The sequence below is a fragment of the Dasypus novemcinctus genome, chromosome 10 (assembly GCF_030445035.2).
Source record: "Dasypus novemcinctus isolate mDasNov1 chromosome 10, mDasNov1.1.hap2, whole genome shotgun sequence".
Lineage (NCBI taxonomy): Eukaryota > Metazoa > Chordata > Mammalia > Cingulata > Dasypodidae > Dasypus > Dasypus novemcinctus.
The window spans coordinates 8031094-8051277 of NC_080682.1; the positions used below are offsets into that span (position 1 = coordinate 8031094).

At 51.2% G+C, this 20184-nt stretch overlaps 1 protein-coding gene across 2 annotated transcripts in view; it reads right to left on the bottom strand.

Moving 5' to 3' along the window:
• Positions 1-536: 536 nt before the first annotated feature.
• The window catches only part of DPP3 (dipeptidyl peptidase 3), a 33118-nt gene continuing 13470 nt past the window's right edge, over positions 537-20184 (bottom strand). For both annotated transcript variants that reach the window (XM_004463616.4, XM_004463617.4), the window contains exons 10-18: positions 12852-13046; positions 12079-12191; positions 11688-11780; positions 10271-10333; positions 10044-10168; positions 9817-9937; positions 8763-8942; positions 5135-5297; positions 537-1103 (exon numbers count right to left, since the gene is read on the bottom strand). In XM_004463616.4, the coding sequence (XP_004463673.1) occupies positions 931-1103; positions 5135-5297; positions 8763-8942; positions 9817-9937; positions 10044-10168; positions 10271-10333; positions 11688-11780; positions 12079-12191; positions 12852-13046 (1226 nt within the window). In that variant the 3' untranslated portion in view covers positions 537-930. The remainder of the gene's footprint in view (positions 1104-5134; positions 5298-8762; positions 8943-9816; positions 9938-10043; positions 10169-10270; positions 10334-11687; positions 11781-12078; positions 12192-12851; positions 13047-20184) is intronic.

The following is a 20184-nucleotide window of genomic DNA, read 5'->3' on the forward strand; positions in this document are numbered from 1 at the left end:
GGGCCTCTTTGCATCCTTAGCCAGGGATTCCACCTGCTGAGGCGCAGCCCCTCACCCCACCTCATCTGATTAATCTCTGCGCTTCCCCAGGCTTCTGGGCCCTACATTCTCTGGATCAGTGGCTGGACCCTCTGGCTTTGAAAACTGGGGAGGGGTCCCTTGGGGTGTCTGAGCCATGGCAAGAATTCCTCCTCCCTTCATCATAGTTAACCTGGCTGCAAAGGCGCCAAGCTCAGAGACACGAAGCAACAAGCAGTGAAGACTCAATCCTGCGATTCTGACTGAAGTTAAGGACTTTTATGTTTTTGAGGTTCCTGGCATATTTTTAAATGAAAGAAATGCCAAAGGAGGACTGCAGAAATCGTGCTCCGTTCACCTCCGTGACGATCCTCATATCCTTGTTGAGAGATGACATCAACCCCCTGGTGAATGGGAGGCAAGAAATACCCACCCCAAGCCTTGATCCCACCACTGTGCTAGGAACAAATGAGAAGGCAGACAAAGGAGGAGGAATCGCACACATTGCAAAGACGATGGTTGTTTCCAATATTTATTTTTCTGGTTATAAAAGTAACACACGAAGAGCACTGGATTTGGCAAGATGGTTGGAGGCCTGGCTCGGTCACATACCACCTGCGGGATCTAGACAAGTCATGTCACTTCTCAGAACTTCCGTTTCCTCATCTGGAAAGAAGCCCTGTCTTGCCCATTCCACAGACGGTAGTGCAGATCAAATGAGATAAGAGGGGAAGCACTTGGTAAACTGGAAAGTGCTGACAGATGCAAGGGGTTGTTAGTGTCACCACCCTCGACTGAGGTAGCACCAAGGTCTGAGGTCCTGCCCCTCCCCAGCCCTCCAAAACACACACACTAAAGAAGGACCTTGCAGCCTTGGCCTGATGGAAGGGGGAGGGGCCACGCCAAGCCTCCTCAGGCCTGGCAGGATGGGGCCTCACTGGGGCCTTTCCAGAAGCGGGCGTCGGCCGTGGCCAGCTGGGTGAGGACCTTCTCCAACTCGGGCCCGTCCTCGGGAAAGCGCTCGGAGAAGGACCGGATGAGGCCAGCCGCTGAGGCCTCGTACTCCAGAAGCCTCACTTCTGAGCCTGGGGAGGAGATGGAGAGAAAACAGCAGCAGAAGAAGGTCTGAGGAGGGCAGCAGGATACTACTTATCACAGGAGCAGCAGGTTCTTACTCAGCTCCTCCCGTGGGCCAAAACCTGTGCACCACGTTTTAGGTTAATTATCTAGCCTAATCCTCACAATAACCCTGTGAGGACAGAACTCTTGAAGGGAGAGTGGGAAATGAATTGCTGCCTTCATTCACTCATAAATATATAAAGTGGTTGTGTAATTCCACGTATCAGGCACGTGCCAGGGAGTCACAGCCCTTGGCCACCGAGGGCTTACAGTCCAACAACAACTCCATTTCTGACTACCAGGGGACTGTGGGCAAGTTTCTCAGTCTCCCTAAGCCCCAGTTTCCTCATCTGTAAAGTGGGGACAAGCACAGGGCCCCTTCTCCTGAGGAGCTGTGGCGATGATCAAATGTAACAAGGCACGCAGTGAGTGCTCAATAAATTTTAGCCACAACCAGCATCATTCTCTTTGAGCCTAAATCCTCATCTATTAAATGAGGCCAAGGGCAGGGCATACCTCCTGGGCTGTGCCAAGGGTCCCTGAAGAGCTACCGGGCAGCACTTCTTTCAAGCCCACTTCCACTGCTCCACCTGCTTGTACCATCTCAACCACTCTGTGCCACTGGGAGGCATGCAGTGGCAAAGGGCACAGGCTCCAGGGTCAAAGGGCCCAAATTCAAATCCTGGCTCTGCTACCCACTGGCTGTGTGTCCTCAGGCAAATGCACAGCCCATCTGCATCTTGATTTTTAACTGGAAAATGGGGGGCTGATTACACCTTCTGCACTGGGCTGCTGGGAATTCATCCATGGAAAGTTCTTACCCAGTGCCTGGCACATGGGAGTTCTCATGAGTTAGCCACCACATCGCCACCATCACTACTACCTATGAAAATCTGACCTGCTCTTCAGATCTGCTAACTCCCACTTCCTCCCCAGGACTGTCCCCGTGTCCCTGGAAGGTGGATGTCACCTTCCCCTGGGTTTGTAACTCTGTGACACTCAATTAAAGCTTCCCTCATATTTCATTTCTCCTCATCTTATCAGTCCTGATGGGCTGGGAACTACTTGAAGGCAGGGCCTGGGTCCCATTCGCCTCTTGATCCCCAGCGCCTGGCACAGGGCTGGACAGATCCTAAAACGATGAGATTCTCCACCTCACGAGCATTTACTGTGGCGCCAGCACAACTCGTTCATTCGCTCATTCAGTAGACACGGAGCAGCTCCTGGGTGCCAGGCCCTAGGCTGTGGGTATGTTTCTCTCCCGGAGGACAAGGCAGGCAAGAAAAAGTGCTGGGGACCCCAGGGCTTTGAATGTGAAAGGTACGTGTGCAACGCAGGCAGAGTTGGGGCTTTCTGCAACACAGTCGTCTCTTGAGAAGGGACAGGGTCCACGGGGCTGTGATGGGTGCAAGAAGAAAATGAGGGAAGCGGATCTGGCCCAATGGATAGGGCGTCAGCCTACCATATGGAGGGTCCAGGGTTCAAACCCAGGGCCTCCTGGCCCGTGTGGAGCTGGCCCATGCGCAGTGCTGATGCGCACAAGGAGTGCTGTGCCATGCAGGGGTGTCCCCCGCGTAGGGGAGCCCCACACGCAAGGAATGCGCCCCATAAGGAGAGCTGCCCAGTGTGAAAAAAGTGGAGCCTGCCCAGGAATGGGGCCACACACACGGGGAGCTGACGCAGCAAGATGACGCAACAAAATGAGACACAGATTCCCGGTGCTGCTGACAAGAATACAAGTGGACGCAGAAGAACACACAGCAAATGGAGAGAGAGAGCAGACAACTGGGGGTGGGGCGGGGAAGGGAAGAAAAAATTTAAAAATAAATAAATTAAAAAAAAAAAAAAAAAGGAAAGGACGCTGGGTCAGAGACCAGAGAGGGGCAGAAGGGGTTGGGCTGAGGAGTCAGGGACGACTCCTCTCGGCAGTTGCCATTGAACGGGGAACCAAATGTCTAGAAGGATCAGTCAGGCAAAGATCTGGGGGAACAGAGAGTGCAAAGGCTCCAGGAAGGGGACGAGCTCGGGGCTGGAGGAACACCAACGCCGGTGTGCCTGCAGTGCCAGAAGAGGGGCTGCTGAGACTGGCAGGGCCTGGGGCCAAATCCCACGGAGCCTTTGGCGGGCAGGGCAGGGAGCCTGGATTAAGTCTCGAATTACGGCTTTTTCCTCACCAGGAATGGGTAATGGCACATGACATCATTAGCCCTCACAATGGCGATGGCATGCTCTTAATCTGACTCTTGGCTCCTCCAGCCAAAAGCTGTGAGTTTGGAGTAAAGTGCTTCTCCTCTCTGTGCCTCACTTTGCTAATCTGTAAAACGGGGATAATAAAAACACCTGCCTCTTTGGTTACTGTGGGATAAGGGGCTAACATGTGAACAGCACTTTGAACGCCAAGTACTTGATCCAGTGCTCTACAACACCAGCAGGTGATCAGCACTGGCTGCAGCCCGGAAAGCTCACGGGACTCGGCCAAGGTCACAGGGCAGTTCCAAAGCCAGGCCTTAATGGCCCCTCTGGTGCCTTATATGACAGGTGGTGGTAAAAGATGAGTCAAGGGGTGAGAAGAAAGGGAAGGTAGCACGGTGCTGGGACTCCACGGGCTTTGAATGCCAAAGGGGTATGTGGCAGTTTGATATTATTTATGAATTCCAAAAAGAGATACAGAGGGAAGCTGATGTGGCTCAACTGACAGAGCAGCCGCCTACCATATAAGAGGTCCAGGGTTCAATACCCAGGGACTCCTGGACCGTGTGGTGAGCTGGCCCGTGTGCAGTGCTGCCATGTGCAAGGAGTGCCATGCCATGCAGGGTCGCCCCCAACAGGGGTGCCCCATGTGCAAGAAGTGCATCCCACAAGGTGAGCCGCCCAAGCGAAGAAAGCACAGCCTACCCAGGAGTGGCACTGCACACACAGAGAGCTGATGCAGCAAGATGACGCAACAAGAAGAGACACAGATTCCTGGTGCTGCCTGACAGGAAGGCAAGTGGACACAGAACACACAGCAAATGGACACAGAGAGCAGACAACGGTGGGGGGGGGGGGCGGGAGGCAAGTAAATAAAAAAGAGAGCTACAGAGTAGGTTTGTAAACTGGTCTGCTCCCCTGGGCTGAGACCTCTGATTAAATCAGGTTAAGATTAGGGCTTTGATTTAACCACGTCATTAGAGTAAGACTCAGCGTTGAGGCCCAGCGTCCTTGGTGGGCTGATAAAACAGCCTCTCACATGATACACAGGAGAACAAAGGAAAAAACACAGCAGAAGAGAGAACTTAGTTTTGAGGCTGGAGCCCTGGGAAGAGAGATGACCTGATAGTCTACTGCTGACCTTGTGGAGAAAACAGAGCAGCTGAGCCCAGAGAGAAAAGAGCCCCGGGAAGAGAGAGCAGCCCCGTGCCAGCCCAAGGCTAAGATCGGGAGGAGCTGGACCCATGGAGCCTTGAGAGGGAAGAGGCGGGGTAAACCCTCACAGACCTCGCCTGCCTTCGTGTGTCAACATGTGGCAACAGACTTTGGGTGAGAAAGTACCTCTTACAGCACCTTGAGTTGGACTCTTCAGGGTCTTGTGACTAAGTGTCCACCCCAAATAAATGCCCTCTATAAAACCCAGCGGAGTTGCAGAGCTTTGCATCAGCACCCCTTTGGCTGACGAGTACAGAGCGCAAGCACCACGCAGCTCGGGCTGGGGCTTTTTGAAACGGAGTCATCACTTGAGAAGGGAGTAGGGTGACGGGGCTGCTGCTCTCCCAGTTGCCTCATCCTGCTGGGTCCCAGCTCACTGCCTGACCTGACCTTGCTCCCAGGCATCTGGCACCCCTGAGCTGTGGGAAAGCCCAGGGTCCGTTGGCCCCCCCGAAACGGGCCTGTGCTGGCTGATGCCAAGGTTCTGGCCTGTGCTGCGGCTTCCCTGAGCCCCGGGCGGGTTCCAGGCCGCCTCTGTGCTCCCGCAGGGCCCTGCCTGCGCCCCAGCGAAGGGGGCCTGAAGGCCGGCTACCTTCCAGGCGCGTGTTGGGCTGAACGATGAGCTTCCGAGCCTCCTTGCGCAGCAGCACCGTGTCCCTGAGGGTGAGGAAGCACTCGGGGGGCGCATCGGTGACCGCTGCATACGCCTCGTACAGGGCCCGCCCTCCGGCCACGTCCCCTGTGGACTTCAGCACCTGTGGGGAGGGAGGGAGAGTGAGTGCCAGGGTGGACCCCCCACAGGGCTCTGCCAGGGCCCTCAACAGTCTGTGCCATGCTAGGCCCTGCGTACCAGCTGTGCAACCTCGGACAGGCTACTAAACCCCCCTGAGCTGCTATCCCTATGTGGGGCCAGTGTCTGCTCCCTCCTGGTGTTACTGGGCTGGCAGGTGCAGAAAAAGGGCTCAGCACATAGTCAGTGACCATTGCATTGACGCTCTCGTTTGATGTGTAGACAAGGCAGACAGTACCACTACTCCTTGGTTTTTTTTTAAAAGATTTATTTATTTATTTATTTATTTATTTATTTATTTATTTATTTATTTATCTCTCCCCCCCACACACACGCTGGTTGTCTGTTCTCTGTGTCTATTTGCTGCGTCTTCTTTGTCCACTTCTGTTGTTGTCAGTGGCACAGGAACCTGTGTTTTTATTGCGTCATCTTGCTGTGTCAGCTCTCCGTGTGGGTGGTGCCATTCCTGGGCAGGCTGCACTTTCTTTCGCACTGGGCGCCTCTCCTTACGGGGCGCATTCCTTGCGCGTGGGCCTCTCCTACGCGGGGGACACCACTGCATGGCAGGGTACTCCTTGCGCACATCAGCACTGCACATGGGCCAGCTCCACACGGGTCAAGGAGGCCCGGGGTTTGAACTGCGGACCTCCCATGTGGTAGACGGATGCCCTAACCACTGGGCCAAGTCCGCCCAAAAGTGATTTTTAATGTCGTCAAAAGTATCAATTTTCTCCTTCATGGCTTGTGCTTTTTGCATAAAGATATCCTCTGAACTTTAATTCTTTCCCACTAGGCAACTGCCATGCTGAGCTTAATGAGCTTAGACAAGTTTTGATATGGGGTGGGGGTAGCGGAGCCCCCACACTTGCTTTTCTCCAGGAGTTCCTTGAATACTAACCATGGCTCTTTTCTGCTTCCATTTAAATTTCCCAGAGTGTCAAGTTTGAAGGAAAACTCTATTGGGACTTTACATAACCTGTGAACTTTTTAGTTAATTTCAATAATTTGTCCAGAGAACCTTTAGCTTTTCTATATAACTGTATCATTGGTAAAACAATGGTAGGTTTGTCTCTTCCTTTCTAATCCTTAAACTTCCTATTTCTTTTTTTTGTTTCCTTCCAAGGCTAGGACTTTCAATACCATATTGGACAGAAGTAGAAATCGCAAGCGTTTGTCTTGTACTTGACATTAAAAAGTTTCAGTGTTTCAATAGATGATCTTTATTGCTTTTTTTTTTGAGACACTCTTTATTAGGTGAAGGAAATTCTTTTTGACTGAGTTTGCCAAGAGTCTTCATCCTAAATGGAAATTTTTTCTCTCTCACTGTCCCACCCCCTCCAGTTATCTGCTCTCTCTGTCCATTCACTGTGTGTTCTTCTGTGTCCGCTTGCATTCTTGTCAGTGACACCGGAAATCTGTGTTTCTTCCTGTTGTGTCATTTTGCTGCATCACCTCTCCATGTGTGCGGTGCCAATTCTAGGCAGGCTGCACTTTCTTCGTGCGGGGTGGCTCTCCTTGCAGGGGCGTACTCCTTGCGCCTGGGGTTCCCCTACGTGGGGGACACCCCTGTGTGGCACAGCACTCCTTGCGTGCATCAGCACTGTGCGTGGGCCAGCTCACCACACAGGTCAGGAAGCCCAGGGTTTGAACCGCGGACCTCCCATGTGGTAGACGGACGCCCTAACCACTGGGCCAAGTCCGCTTCCCAATAATGTTTTTTTTTTTTTTTCCTTTATTTATTTATTTATTTATTTAATTCACCCCCCCGTTGTCTGTTCTTGGTGTCTATTTTGCTGCAACTTGTTTCTTTGTCCACTTTTATTTATTTAATTCACACCCCCCCCCCCCGTTGTCTGTTCTTGGTGTCTATTTTGCTGCATCTTGTTTCTTTGTCCACTTCTGTTGTCGTCAGCGGCACGGGAAGTGTGGGCGGTGTCATTCCTGGGCAGGCTGCTCTTTCTTTTCACGCTGGGCGGCTTTCCTCACGGGCGCACTCCTTGTGCGTGGGGCTCCCCCACGCGGGGGGCTCCCCCACGCGGGGGGCTCCCCCACGCGGGGGACACCCTTGCGTGGCACAGCACTCCTTGCGCGCATCAGCGCTGCACATGGCCAGCTCCACATGGGTCAGGGAGGCCCAGGGTTTGAACCGCGGACCTCCCATATGGTAGACGGACGCCCTAACCACTGGGCCAAAGTCCGTTTCCCTCCCAATAATGTTTTTTTTGAATTTCAATTCAAGCTCATGGATCCCTTGTTAAGAACCCGTTTTATGGGAACATGCCTTAAATCTTTTTGGAAACAGGTGGGAGTTTAATCATGAGCTATTTGCCAAGGCGGGGCCTTCTAGAGGTTGAAAAGGCCAGCAGGGCCCCGCTCCAGGGGGAGGTGCTGCACGCTGAAGAGTGGCTGTGCAGAGGTTCGCAGAATCACCTGGAGGGCTAGTAAGCCTGGCGGCCTGGGCTCCACCCCAGAGGTTCTCATCTGTAGATATGGGGGGGGGGGGGAGGGGGCCTGAGAATCTGAATTTCTGTCCTGCCACTGGGGGCTGGTGCTGGCTCCTGGATTCCACTCTGTGCAGCTGGTCTGGCTATGTCGTTTCACTTCGCCCTCACCAGGTGAGGCAGTGGTGTATCCCGCTGGCAGGTGAGAAAAGTCGGATCCAGACGGCGAAGCGTGGTTGCACTGATACAAGCCCGCCTAGTGCTGGCACCAGGGCCCCCAAGGTCCCCCACGCTGAGCACCCCTACGTGGCAGGAGAGCCGCAGCCCACTGCCGGCCTCCGAGGGCTCCAGGGAGGGCGGTCAGGGCTGCACTGACCCGTTCCCCCTCCTCCGTCAGGCGCACTGCGGTTGTAGGGCCTTTGCATTTGCTCTTTCTTCTGCCCTCAGACCTTCTCAAGGCAGCTTCCTCGTTGGTCCTGAAATCTCAGCTCGAATGTCACCTCCTCCCAGAAGCTTTCCTTGATCAGCCCTGCCAAGGTGGTCCTGCATTCCTCTCCCCTCCGATCGCACTTGCCATCCCATCACCCAGTCTTTCTGTCTGCACGGCTCTTGCCGTGATCTGCAATTACCTGGCTCGCTTTCCACCTGCCTGTTTACTGTCTCCTGTCCCTGGCTACCACACACGCTCTGAGAAAGCAGGGCACGTTCATGGCTTATTCGCAGGTAGCTGCACAGGCATGAGACCCCAGGCCCCCTGCCACCCCTCTGAGTGTGCTCTCGAGGACACTAGTGCTGTTGTCTGTTTTTGGATGTCATGCTTGCCGGGTACATTTCATCCTTATCAGGTTCCCCGGACAGTTCTGGGCAAGTCCCCAGTGCCTGGGAGTGCCAGGGATACAGCAGCGATGGGTCAATGACCACACCGATGAGGGGGACAGGGGCGGAGATGGGGGGTGGGGAGGCTGCCAGGGGGAGGAGCCCGCGCGTACCTGGAGCCTCCGCAGGAACCGCTCCAGGGCGGGCTTGCCCACGGAACGGATCCTGCTGCGGTCAAGGCGGACGCGGGCATCCGGGCGCCCGTCGAAGCCCGTGGTGGGCGTGATGGTCACGAGTCCCTCGCCGGCCTCCAGCAAGACCCTGAGGATCACAAAGCGGGCCTGCATGTGGGCCTGCCGGGGAGGGGGAGAGGAGTCACTCGAGAACGACGCCCGTGGCGCTCGGGCCAGGCCCCGCTGACCGTGACTGTCGGGTCACCCTGCCCCGCCCCCGGGCCTTTTCTGCCTGTTCCACTCCCCTCCTCCTTGAGCGGGCTGCCCTGGGGGGGCAGGGAGGCCATTCCCGGGGGTCGCCCCCTGCCGCTCCAGGCCCTCCCGGGTGCCAGCAGTGATCGCCAAGGGCCCCTCGCTGCCCGGCACCCTGAGCACCGTCTTCTCTGGTGGTCTGAGCTCAGCAGTGGGACCGAGGAGGCATCACTGCGCCCAGCTTTCAGGCGGCAAACGGAGGCCCAGAAGGGGTGGGACGCGCTTGGGGTCACACGGCTGGGGCGCCAGGACTCAGACAAGCAAGCGTGTGCTCTTTTGATTGGCTTCCTCCTTTTCCATTTAAATGGCCGCTGCTTACCCTCCTTCCACAGCACTTTCCCACGGATCCTAACCGCCCAGAGACTCTGGAGGCAGCCTGCTTGGATTCAAATCCCGGCTCTGCCGAATTACTCAACCTCTTTGGGTCTCAGTTTCCTCATCTCTAAAATGGGGATAATAACAGTGGCCCCCTCCCGGGGCGGGGCTTGGGAACCGGTGCGTCAATTCACGCGCAGTGCGTAGGACCGCACGTGGCTCGGGCAGGCGCTCTGGAAGTCGCTCTCATTTTAGGCGTCGAGGCTTCTCACGTGCCTCAGCCTGGAGGCTGGACAGGAAGCCAGCCTTCCTCCCATTTCACAGGCGGGGACGCTGCAGCTTAGCACAGCGCCGCGGCCCGTCCCCATCGGCGTGGTCTCCCGGGAGGGGTATCCCCCTCCTCCTGAGGGCCCCCCGGCAGCCCTACCTGTCTCCAGTTGGAGGCCTCGGGGGTGTAGAACTCCAGAGCCAGCAGGCCAGCCCGGACCATGTTGAGCCAGTTCACGTAGACCACATCTTCCGCCTCGGCCCCCTCGAAGCCAAAGATCCTGGGGGAGAGGGGGCGGGGGAGGGCCTCAGTCCTACCTGCCGGCACCCCCCCCACCCAGCGCTGCCCCTGCTTGGCTCCCCCCTGCCGCCGCTTCCTGCTCCTACTCCAGCACTTGAGGGTTCAGGCTGAGGTAGAGGCCCACGCTCTCGGCCCGGCACTCTTCGTAGCTGGAGGCGATGGTGCTGAACTTGCTGTCCCAGGTCTCCCCGCTCCGGTACCAGCTCTGAATCTGTGAGGAGACGCCCAGAAAGTAGGCTCAGGGGGCTTGCTGCCCCACTCATGTCCAACCCCCCCCCTCCCGTGCCCTGGGCTCTGCCGATGCCACCCTCACCTGCTCCCCGGTCTCCGGGTTGATCACTGTCTCCTGGTCAAAGTTGAAGGTTCCTTTCTCATCCTGCAGGAGACGGGTCAAGGATCCGGGGGCGGGGGGGAGAAGGGGGAAGGCGTCCTACCCTGAGCCAGGCCGTCAGTCCCAGGATCTGAGGGCCTGAGTGTTGACAAACCTGCTGCCTCCAAACCTCAGAGGCCTGAACAGCAGCCGTCTACCCAGAGCCACCCACCGCACTGCACAGAGAGGGAAACTGAGGGCCAGGGAGGGAAGGGACTTGCCCAAAGTCCCATGAGGACCCAGACCCAGTATCTCCCGACCCAGCAGGGCGGGTTGCCCCTCCCCTGCTGCTCCCTGCCCACTCCCAGTGCCAGCAGAAACCACAGCGCATGGGCATCCACGGGGCACCGGCACAGCCCTCACTGTCCCCCCAGGGGCACGGTGCCTTTCACATGCCATCCATTTAATCTTCACAACCACCTCGAGGACAGCTCTCCCCACCCCACTTCCCAGATGAGAAACGGAGGCGCAAAGGCTAAGAGCTCCAAATGGACAGAGCACACCATCAGTTCACTGTCTCTTAACAAGGATCCCCATTTGCTGAGGGCCCACTGTGCGCTAGACACACACTAGGGCTTCCTATACATCTTTGCTTTCATGCCTCACGACAGCCTGTGCAGTGAAGGTCATGAACCCCATTTTACAGATGGGCCAACTGAGGCTCAGCGAGGGGAACTGACGTTTAGCCAAGTCCACGGAGTGGTCACATTCGTTCCCACCTCCCTCTGGCTTCCAAGCCTGGACCAGGCACTGTGCCACGCCGCTGCCCGCCTCCGCCACTCTGCATCCTTCCTGGCATCTGAGGCGCAGCCACAGGCCCCACTTTTTGAGAGGCAGCTCTCAGCAGGGCCAGGCCCAGCCCGGAAGCCTGCACCCCCTGGTGGCCCTGCCGACTGCCCTCTTACCTCTGCAGCTCCAGTGCTGGGGACCCCTAAGAAGCTCCCCTCGGCCTGCCCTGAAAAGCTCGGTCTGCCTTTTTCGTATTCCCCCAGCCCCTTTGGCTGGCTGGCAGGCAGGGGCCGCTCCGGGGAGGCAGGGGCTCCCCACAACCGGTAGGACGCAGGCTCCGGGGACAGGAGGGGGAAGGCCCAGAGAGGGCCCCCTCCCAGCCTGTCTGGGGCTGCCCAAGCCACCCTTGAGATCTGTGGGCGGCTTTCCTGGCCGAGCTGCGCTATGGCGGGGACGACAGCTGGAATGACCCGGAGGCCTCCCTGCACCCACTCTCTGAGCTCCTGGGGCGTCATGGGGGAGGGTGACCCAGGGCCTTCCCTAAGGGGCCTTTCCCTCCACCTGACCCAAAGTCCTCTGGGAGCAAGGCCGGGGGCTGCTTTGGCCCCGCGCCCGGCTGAGCCCTCCTTACCTGCACGAACAGCTTGCCGCTGCCGTGGCCCAGCAGCTCGTGCAGCCCCACCTGCACCTCGAAGGAGGGCCCCTTCCAGCGGATGTACAGGTCCTGCCGAGCCAAGCAGAGCCCGCGCTGTCTGCGGCTCCTCCCGCGGCCGCGAGCCTCCCGACCTCCCCTCCCCGGAGCCCGGGGCCCATCGCCACGCACGTGCTTGGCGGAGGCTGACTACGCCACGCCGAGCGCCGCGCAGCCCACTCGTTCCTGCCTCCGTCGTGCGGCAAGACGGGGACACCGAGGCCCTGAAGCAGTGCAAGGCCACGGGGACCCGCGCAGAGCTGGAACCGGAAGCCGAGGGCCTCCCCCTGCACCGCCCTGGGCCAGCCCTCGGGGTGGTGCCAGCGCCCACCTTGTCGTCTTCCTCCAGGAAGGTGAGCTTCTCCCGCTGGGTGGCGTAGGCCACGGCCAGCACGTTCCCCAGCGATACGTTCTTAAAGCCTTCAGTCTGCCGCAGGTCGTCGTCTAGGCAATGGGGCAGGCAACAGGGACAAGGGGCAAAGGTCACGGGCCAGGAGGCCCCTGGAGTCCAGACCAGAGGAACGAGGCCAGACCGTGAACTGGGCAGGTGGTTTGTGGCCGGGAGGAGGTGTGTGTACAGGGGCAGGGGGAGGAGGATTCGAAATGGGAGCTCCGGGGAAGCGGATTATGCTTAACTGATAGAGCGTCCGCCTACCACATGGGAGGTCCAGGGTTCAAACCCAGGGCCTCCTGACCTGTGTGGTGAGCTGGCCCACACGCAGTGCTGATGCACACGCAAGGAGTGCTGTGTCATGCAGGGGTGTCCCCCGCGTAGGAGAGCCCCATGCACAAGGGGTGTGCCCTGCAAGGGAGAGTCGCCCAGCGCGAAAGAAAGTGCAGCCTGCCCAGGAATGGTGCCACACATACGGAGAGCTGACACACAAGATGACGCAACAAAAAGAGACGTGGATTCCCAGTGCCACTGACAAGAATGCAAGTGGACACAGATAGCAGACAACTAGGGGCAGGGGAGGAGGGGAGAGAAATAAATTAAAAAATCCATCTTTTAAAAAAAATAAAAAATTAAAAAAAAAATAAATGGGAGCTCCCGGGGGCTGGGGAGCGCCGGACGCGGTTCGGGGGTCTGGGCCCGAGGAAGCTCACAGTTGGGGATGTTGATGCCGGCGGGGATGCCGGACCCGGCGAAGGTGAGGACATCCAGGGAGGTGAAGTCGGGGGTGAGGAACTTGTCCTTCTCGAAGGCGGGGGGCCAGGGCAGCTCCTTCAGCAGCTGCTCCGCGCTCGCCACCAGCCGCTCGAACTTGGCGCTCATGGCCTTGTTCACCATGGCCACGAAGCCTGCGGGGGAGGGCGCTGCGGGTTGGCAGGGCTCTGGGCGGGGGCCCCGCTCCCCACACCCCGGCCCTGCACACCCCCGCCCCCGGCAGCCGTCACACGTGCGCTGAACGCCTGCAGAGTGCAACGACCCTGTGCTGGCTGCTGGGACAGTGGCAACGGGCCTGGGCCCTGCCCTTAGATGAACTAAGGTCCATAACCCGCCTGGGGTGGTTGGGGCTGTGGAGAGGAGGCTTCACAGGGAAACATCCGAGAGGGCCTTAACGGAGCTTGTAAGGGGTGATGGGGAAAGGAACAGGTTCCAAGTTTAAGGGACTCCATGAGCAAAGAAAGATGCTCTTTTGAGGGGGGAACTGTAAGATGCCCTGGATGGCTGAAGCATCTGGCTCGTCTGGCGGTACGTGAGGCTGTTGTTTTTTAGATTTAATGTAGGTGAGGGTTCCTGGCACAAAGGAGTATTTCCAAAATTACCACATGGAATATATCTTCTAGGAGATCCTTCATAAAGAAAGAGCTCCCTGGTTAAATACATTTGGCCACTGCCACATATTCTATCTCCAACTTCTAGGAGGTTCCCCATGGACATGAGCCTATTAAAGCTACTTAGCAGGTCTGCAGGCAAGATCCCTGGGGGCTTATCCCAGGACACTTCTTAGTATAAGTCCTGTTAACACTGCGGGGATTACACCTATGAAAATGCATGTCTAGACTGGTCTAGACTTGGCAACGCTTCCCTGTCAGGGGCACTGCCACACCAGGTTAGAAAACAGGGTGATTAAAACAGCAAAACCGGAAAAGGAACCTAGACATCCAAAAACTGAGGATTGGTTAAATAAATGCTGGGACAGCTATGTGATGTCACACCTATGTGACTCTGACACGTCCTGTCCCTTATCAAATGCTGTGGGGAATTATTTGTGATATATGCTGACTAGCACACAGATATGAAAAAAAGTGTGGTAGGTCTATATATGGTGATACAACAAGACATCTCAGATATGAAGTTCTGAAGAGCATAATCCCCTCTACCTGGTTGAATCACAAGGAATATGTGTCATTTTCAGTAATTCAGCATGACTAGAGGCCTGGGACATGGCAACTGGATCTGCATTTCAACAGCATTTACTGAGGACTTAGTATTGTGCATCAGACACTGTGAGGAGAAAATCATGAAGGAATGTAAAATCTCGTTGAGGAGAGAAGGCATACATGCAAATAAAGTTAAATTAAAGGAAAAAAATGAAAGAATATTAAGACTGGGCGGGTTGGCCAGTCAGATGTTCCAGGGAGCCACATCCCCCACAGCATCTTTGAACAAAGACTTTAAAAAAAACGATCCTCAGTATGTTCAAGGAAATAAAGGAAAATGCAGACAAAGAACTAAAGGCTATTAGGAAACCAATGAATGAACAGTATGAGAATCTCGATAAAGAGAGAGAAATTTTTAAAAGGAATCAAACGGAAATACTGGAGTTGAAAACCATAATAACTGAAACAAAAAGTTCCTTAAAGGGTTTCAACAGGAGATAAGAAGAAAGAATCAGTGAACTCAAAGATAAAACAACAGAAATGATTCAGGCTGAGAAGTAGAAAAAGAATGAAAATAAGTGAAAAGAGCCTAAGAGACCTGTGGGGCACCACCAAGCATACCAATATACACCTTATGGGAGTCCCTGAGGGAGAAGAAATAGGGAGCGGCAGAAGGAACAATCAAAGAAATAATGGCAGAAAACTCCTGAAATTTAACAAAAGACATGAATATGCACTTTCAAGAATCCCAATGACCTTCAAACTGGAAAAACTCAAAGAGAACACCACTCAAGGGCACTGATCACCCCAATTGATGCAGAAAGGGCATTAGACAAAATCCAACACCCCTTCTTGATGAAAACATTTAGAAAACTAGTAATAGAAAGAAACTTCCTCAACATCATACAGGGCATATATGAAAAACCCATATCTAACATCATACTCAATGGTGAAAGACTGAAAACTGTCCCCCCTAAGATCAGGAACAAGACAAGGATGCCCACTGTCACCACTTATGCAACACTGTACTGGAAGTTCTAGCCAGAGCAATTAGGCAAGAAAAAAGAAATAAGAGGCATCCAAATTGGAACGGAAGAAGTAAAACTTCTCTACTTGCAGATGACATGATTCTATGTTAGAAAATCCTGAAAAACCTACCACAAAGCTACTAGGGCTAATAAAAGAATTCAGCAAAGTAGAGGGGTACAAGATCAACATGCAAAACTCAGGGTTTCTAAACACTAATAATGAACAATCTGAAGAGGAAATCAAGGAAACAATTCCATTTATAATAGCAACTAAAAGAATTACATATCTAGGAATAAATTTAGTCAAGGATGTAAAGGACTTAAACACAGAGAACTATAAAACATTGCCAAAAGAAATCAGCGAAGACCTAAATAAATGGAAGGACATTCCATATTCAAGGACTGGAAGACAAAGTATTAAGATGTCAATTCTACTCAAGGCGATTTAAGATTCAACGCCAACCCAATCAAAATTCCAGCACCCTTCTTTGCAGAAATGGAAAAGCCAATCATCAAATTTATATGGAAGGGTAAGGAGCCCCAAATGCTCCAAAACAAGGTCAAGAACATCTTGAGAAAGAATGAAGTTGGAGGAATCACACTTCCAGATTTTAATACTTATAAAGCAGCAAGGTTCTGGCACAAGGACAGACATAAAGACCAATGGAATCAAATTAAAAGTTCAGAAATAGACTCTTCCATCTATAACCAACTGATTTTTGACAAGGGTGCAGAGTCCAATGGGGAAAGAATAGTCTTTTCAACACATGGTGCTGGGAAAACTGAATAGCCACACACAAAACAATGAAGGTAGACACTTAGTTCATACCATATACAAAAATTAACTCAAAACAGATCAAAGATCTAAATATAAGAACAAAAATATGAAACTCCTAAAAGAAAACAGAGGGAAGCATCTTCCAGACCTTGCATTAGGCAATGGTGTCTTAGACTTTGCATAAAAAGCACAATCAGAAAAAGAAAAAAATACATAATTGGGGCCTAATAAAAATTTAAAACTTTTGTGCATTGAAGGACTTCTTCATGAAAGCAAAAAAGACAACAACCTACAGTGGGAGAAAATATTTGGAAACCACACATCTGATAAGGCTTTAATATCCAGAATATACAAAGAACTCATACAGCTCAACAACAAAAAGACAAATACAATGTTACAAGAAATACGAGAACTTAACAAACCAATCACATTTAAAAAGATATTGAATCCATCATCAAAAATCTCCCAGCAAAGCAAAGTCCAGGACCAGATGGCTTCACAGGTGAATTCTACCAAGCATTATGAAAGAATTAATACCAACCCTGTTTAAACTCTTACAAAAAAACTGAAGAGAAGGGAAAATTACCTAATGCATTTTATGAAGCCATCACCCTAATGCCCTAATACCAAAGCTAGATAAGGATACTACAAGAAAAGAAAATTACAGACCAGTCTTTCTAATGAACATAGATGCAAAAATTCTCAACAAAATACTTGCAAATCGAATTCAACAGCATATTAAAAGACTACTACATCATGACCAAGTAGGATTTATTCTTGGTATGCAAGGCTGGTTCAACATAAGAAAACCAATCAATGTAATACACCTCATTAACAAATTGAAGGAAAAAAAACACATGATCATCTCAATCGATGCAGAAAAGGCATTCTACAAAACCCAGCATCCTTTTTTTGATAAAAACACTTCAAAAGATAGGAATAGAAGGAAAATTCCGCAATCTGATAAAGGCATATATGAAAATCCCACAACCAACATCATACTCAGTGGGGAAAGGTTGAAAGTTTTCCCTCTAAGATTGGGAACAAGACAAGGATGCCCACTGTCAACACTGTTATTCAATATTGTACTAGAAGTTCTAAGTTCCAGCTAGGACAATTAAACAAGAAAAAAAAAAGTTAAAGGCATCCAAATAGGAAAAGAGAAAGTAAAATTCTCACTGTTTGCGGATGACATGATCCTGTGCTTAGAAAATTCTGAAGCATCCATGACAAACCTACTTGAGTTAATAAATGAGGTCAGCAAAATGGCAGGATACAAGATCGCACACAAAAATCAGTAATATTTTTGTACACTAGTACTGAAAAATCTGAGGAAAAAATAGAGGGAAAATTCCATTTACAATAGCAACAAAAACACTCAAATACCTAGGAATTAATTTAGCCAAAGAAGTACAGGACCTATATGCAGAAAACTACAAAACAATGCTAAAATAAATTTTTTAAAAAGGCCTAAACAAATGGAAAGACATTCTGTGTTCATGGACTGGAAGAAAAAATATTGTGAAGATGTCAATCTTACCCAAACTGATTTATAGATTCAATGTAATACCAATCAAAATTCCAACGGCCTACTTTAAGGAATTAGAAAAGGTAATTACCAAATTCATTTGGAAGGGAAAGTGTACCCGAATAGCCAAAAACATTCTAAAAAAGAAGAGTGACATGGGAGGAATTTCGCTGCCTGACCTTGAAACGTATTACAAAGCTAGTGGTCAAAACAGCATGGTACTTGGGAAGCAGATGTGGCTCAAGTGATTGGGTTCCTGTCTACCATATGGGAGTTCCAAGGTTTGATTCCTGGGGTCCCCTGGTAAAGGCAAGCTGGCCCGCATGGCAAGCTGGCCTGAGTGGAGAGCTGGCTTGCGCAGAGCTGGCTTGCGCAGAGTGCTGGCCTGAGCGGACAGCTGGTGCGGCAAGATGATGCAACAAAGAGACACAAAGGAAGATACAATAAGAGACATAGCATATCAGGAAGCTGAAGTGGCACAAGAGATTGAGCACCTCCCTCCCACTCCAGAAGGTGCCAGGATCAGTTCCCAGTGATGCCTAAAGAGAAGACAGGCAGACACAGAAGAACACACAGAAAATGGACACAGAGAGCAGAGAGTGGGGCAGAGTGGGGGAGGGAAAGGAATCCTTAAAGAAACAACAACAAAAAAACAGCATGATACTGACATAAAGATAGATATATCAATCAGTGGAATAGAATTGAGAGTCCAGAAATAAACTCTCACCTATATGGTCAATTGTTGTTTGTTTGTTTAAATTAAACCTCCATTTATTTAAGCTTTACACTCTGTTTACATATCTTTAAATTGCTGACATACAGAATACTCATTCTTTCTAAAATATACCTTTCAGTGCTTAATGAATGGCATGCATACTAGAAATAAATTCTCCCAGTTTCTACCCATCTGCACAATTCCAGTTTAAAGGTTCTTTAAACTGGGTGTAGAAATCTGGCTTGTTATACTTTTTCTTTTCTCACTAAAGTCATCATTCCATCTTGCTTCCATGGATTTGATGAGCAGTCTGTTACATTTAGTTTTTTGTCTTTTTTTTTAACTTTTTAAAGTTTGCAATTTTTTTTTTTGGTATTACTTACGTTTTATTCCTTCATGCCTGTTTTAAAAACTTAATTTTATTTTTTTAACTATCTTTTTAAAAAGTTAATAGATCACACAAAGCGTTACATTAGAAAACATAGGAGGTTTCCATATACCCCACTCTGGTCAACCAAGTCCAAGTTAACGAGACAAAACAGTCTCTTCAACAAATGGTGCTGGGAGAACTGGATATCTATAGCCAAAAGAATGAAAGTGGGGAAGCAGATCTGGCTCAATGGATAGAGAGTCCGCCTACGACATGGGAGGTCCAGGGTTCAAACCCAGGGCCTTCTAACCAGTGTGGTGAGCTGGCCCATGCGCAGTGCTAATGCGCGCAAGGAGTGCCCTGCCACGCAGGGGTGTCCCCTGCGTAGGGGAGCCCCACGCGCAAGGAGTGCGCCCCATAAGGAGAGCCGCCCCACGTGAAAAAAAAGTGCAGCCTGCCCAAGAATGACACCACACGCATGGAGAGCTGACACAGCAAGATGACAAAACAAAAAGGAGACACAGATTCCTGGTGCCACCGAGAATGCAAGTGGACACAGAAGAACACACAGCAAATGGACACAGAGAGCAGACAACTGGGGTGGGGGAAGAGAAGTAAATCTTAAAAAAAAAAAAAAAAGAATATAACCACCCATTAAAAAAAAAAAAAGAATAAAAGAGGACCCCTATCTCACTCCTAAACAAAAATCAGCTCAAAATGGATTAAAGACCTAAATATAAAGGCCAGGACCATAAAACTACTAGAAGATAACGTAGGGAAACATCTTCAAGACCTTGTGGTAGATGGTGGTGTTTTGGACCTGACACCCAAAGCACATGCAACAAAAGAAAAATTAGATAAATGGGACTGTGATGGTTAGGCTATTGTGTCAACTTTGCCAGGTAATTGTGCCCAGTTGCTTGGTCAAGCAAGCACTGGGCTAACTGTAATACAAGGGCATTTACGGACTTTAGTCACCATTGAATTTATTGCAGTGGTATATCAGAGATAGCTGGTTATAATTACATCAATCAGGGAGATTGCCATCAGCAATGAGTGATGCTTAACCCAGTACATTGGAATGTGTTAAAAGGGGAAGTGATTCCAGCATTGAGAAAGAATTTCCCAGCTCGTCTCTGGACAGCCAACATCTCCCAGAACTCGTCAAGAATCTTCACTGGACTTTCATCGGACCTCTTGGTTGCAGCCTGCCTGCAGAGTCTGGACTTTTGCATCCCTACGGCTGCGTGGGAGACTCTGATAAATTTCTTACTATGGACGGATATCCCTTATTTATTCTGTTTCCCTAGAGGACCCTGACTAATACAGCTACCTCCTCAAAATTAGACACTCTTCCACTTCCCAGGGTTTTGTCAAAAGGGTAAGAAGGCAGCTGACTCAATGGAAGGAAATATATGGATGTTAATGTGGACAACTGTGGGAGGGGCTGGGGTAGGCCATAAGGGAATTACATATATTTTTATGTAAACTTTATGTAATCTAAATGTTCTTTAAAAATAAAAAAATCAATAAAAGAAATACAGAAAAAAAAATATGGAAATCACATGTCAGGTAAAAGTTTAATATCTAGGATATACAAAGAGATGTTAATAATTCAACAATAAAAAGACAAACAACCCAATTAAAAAATGGCAAAAGACCCAAATAGACATTTGTCCAGAGAAGAAATACA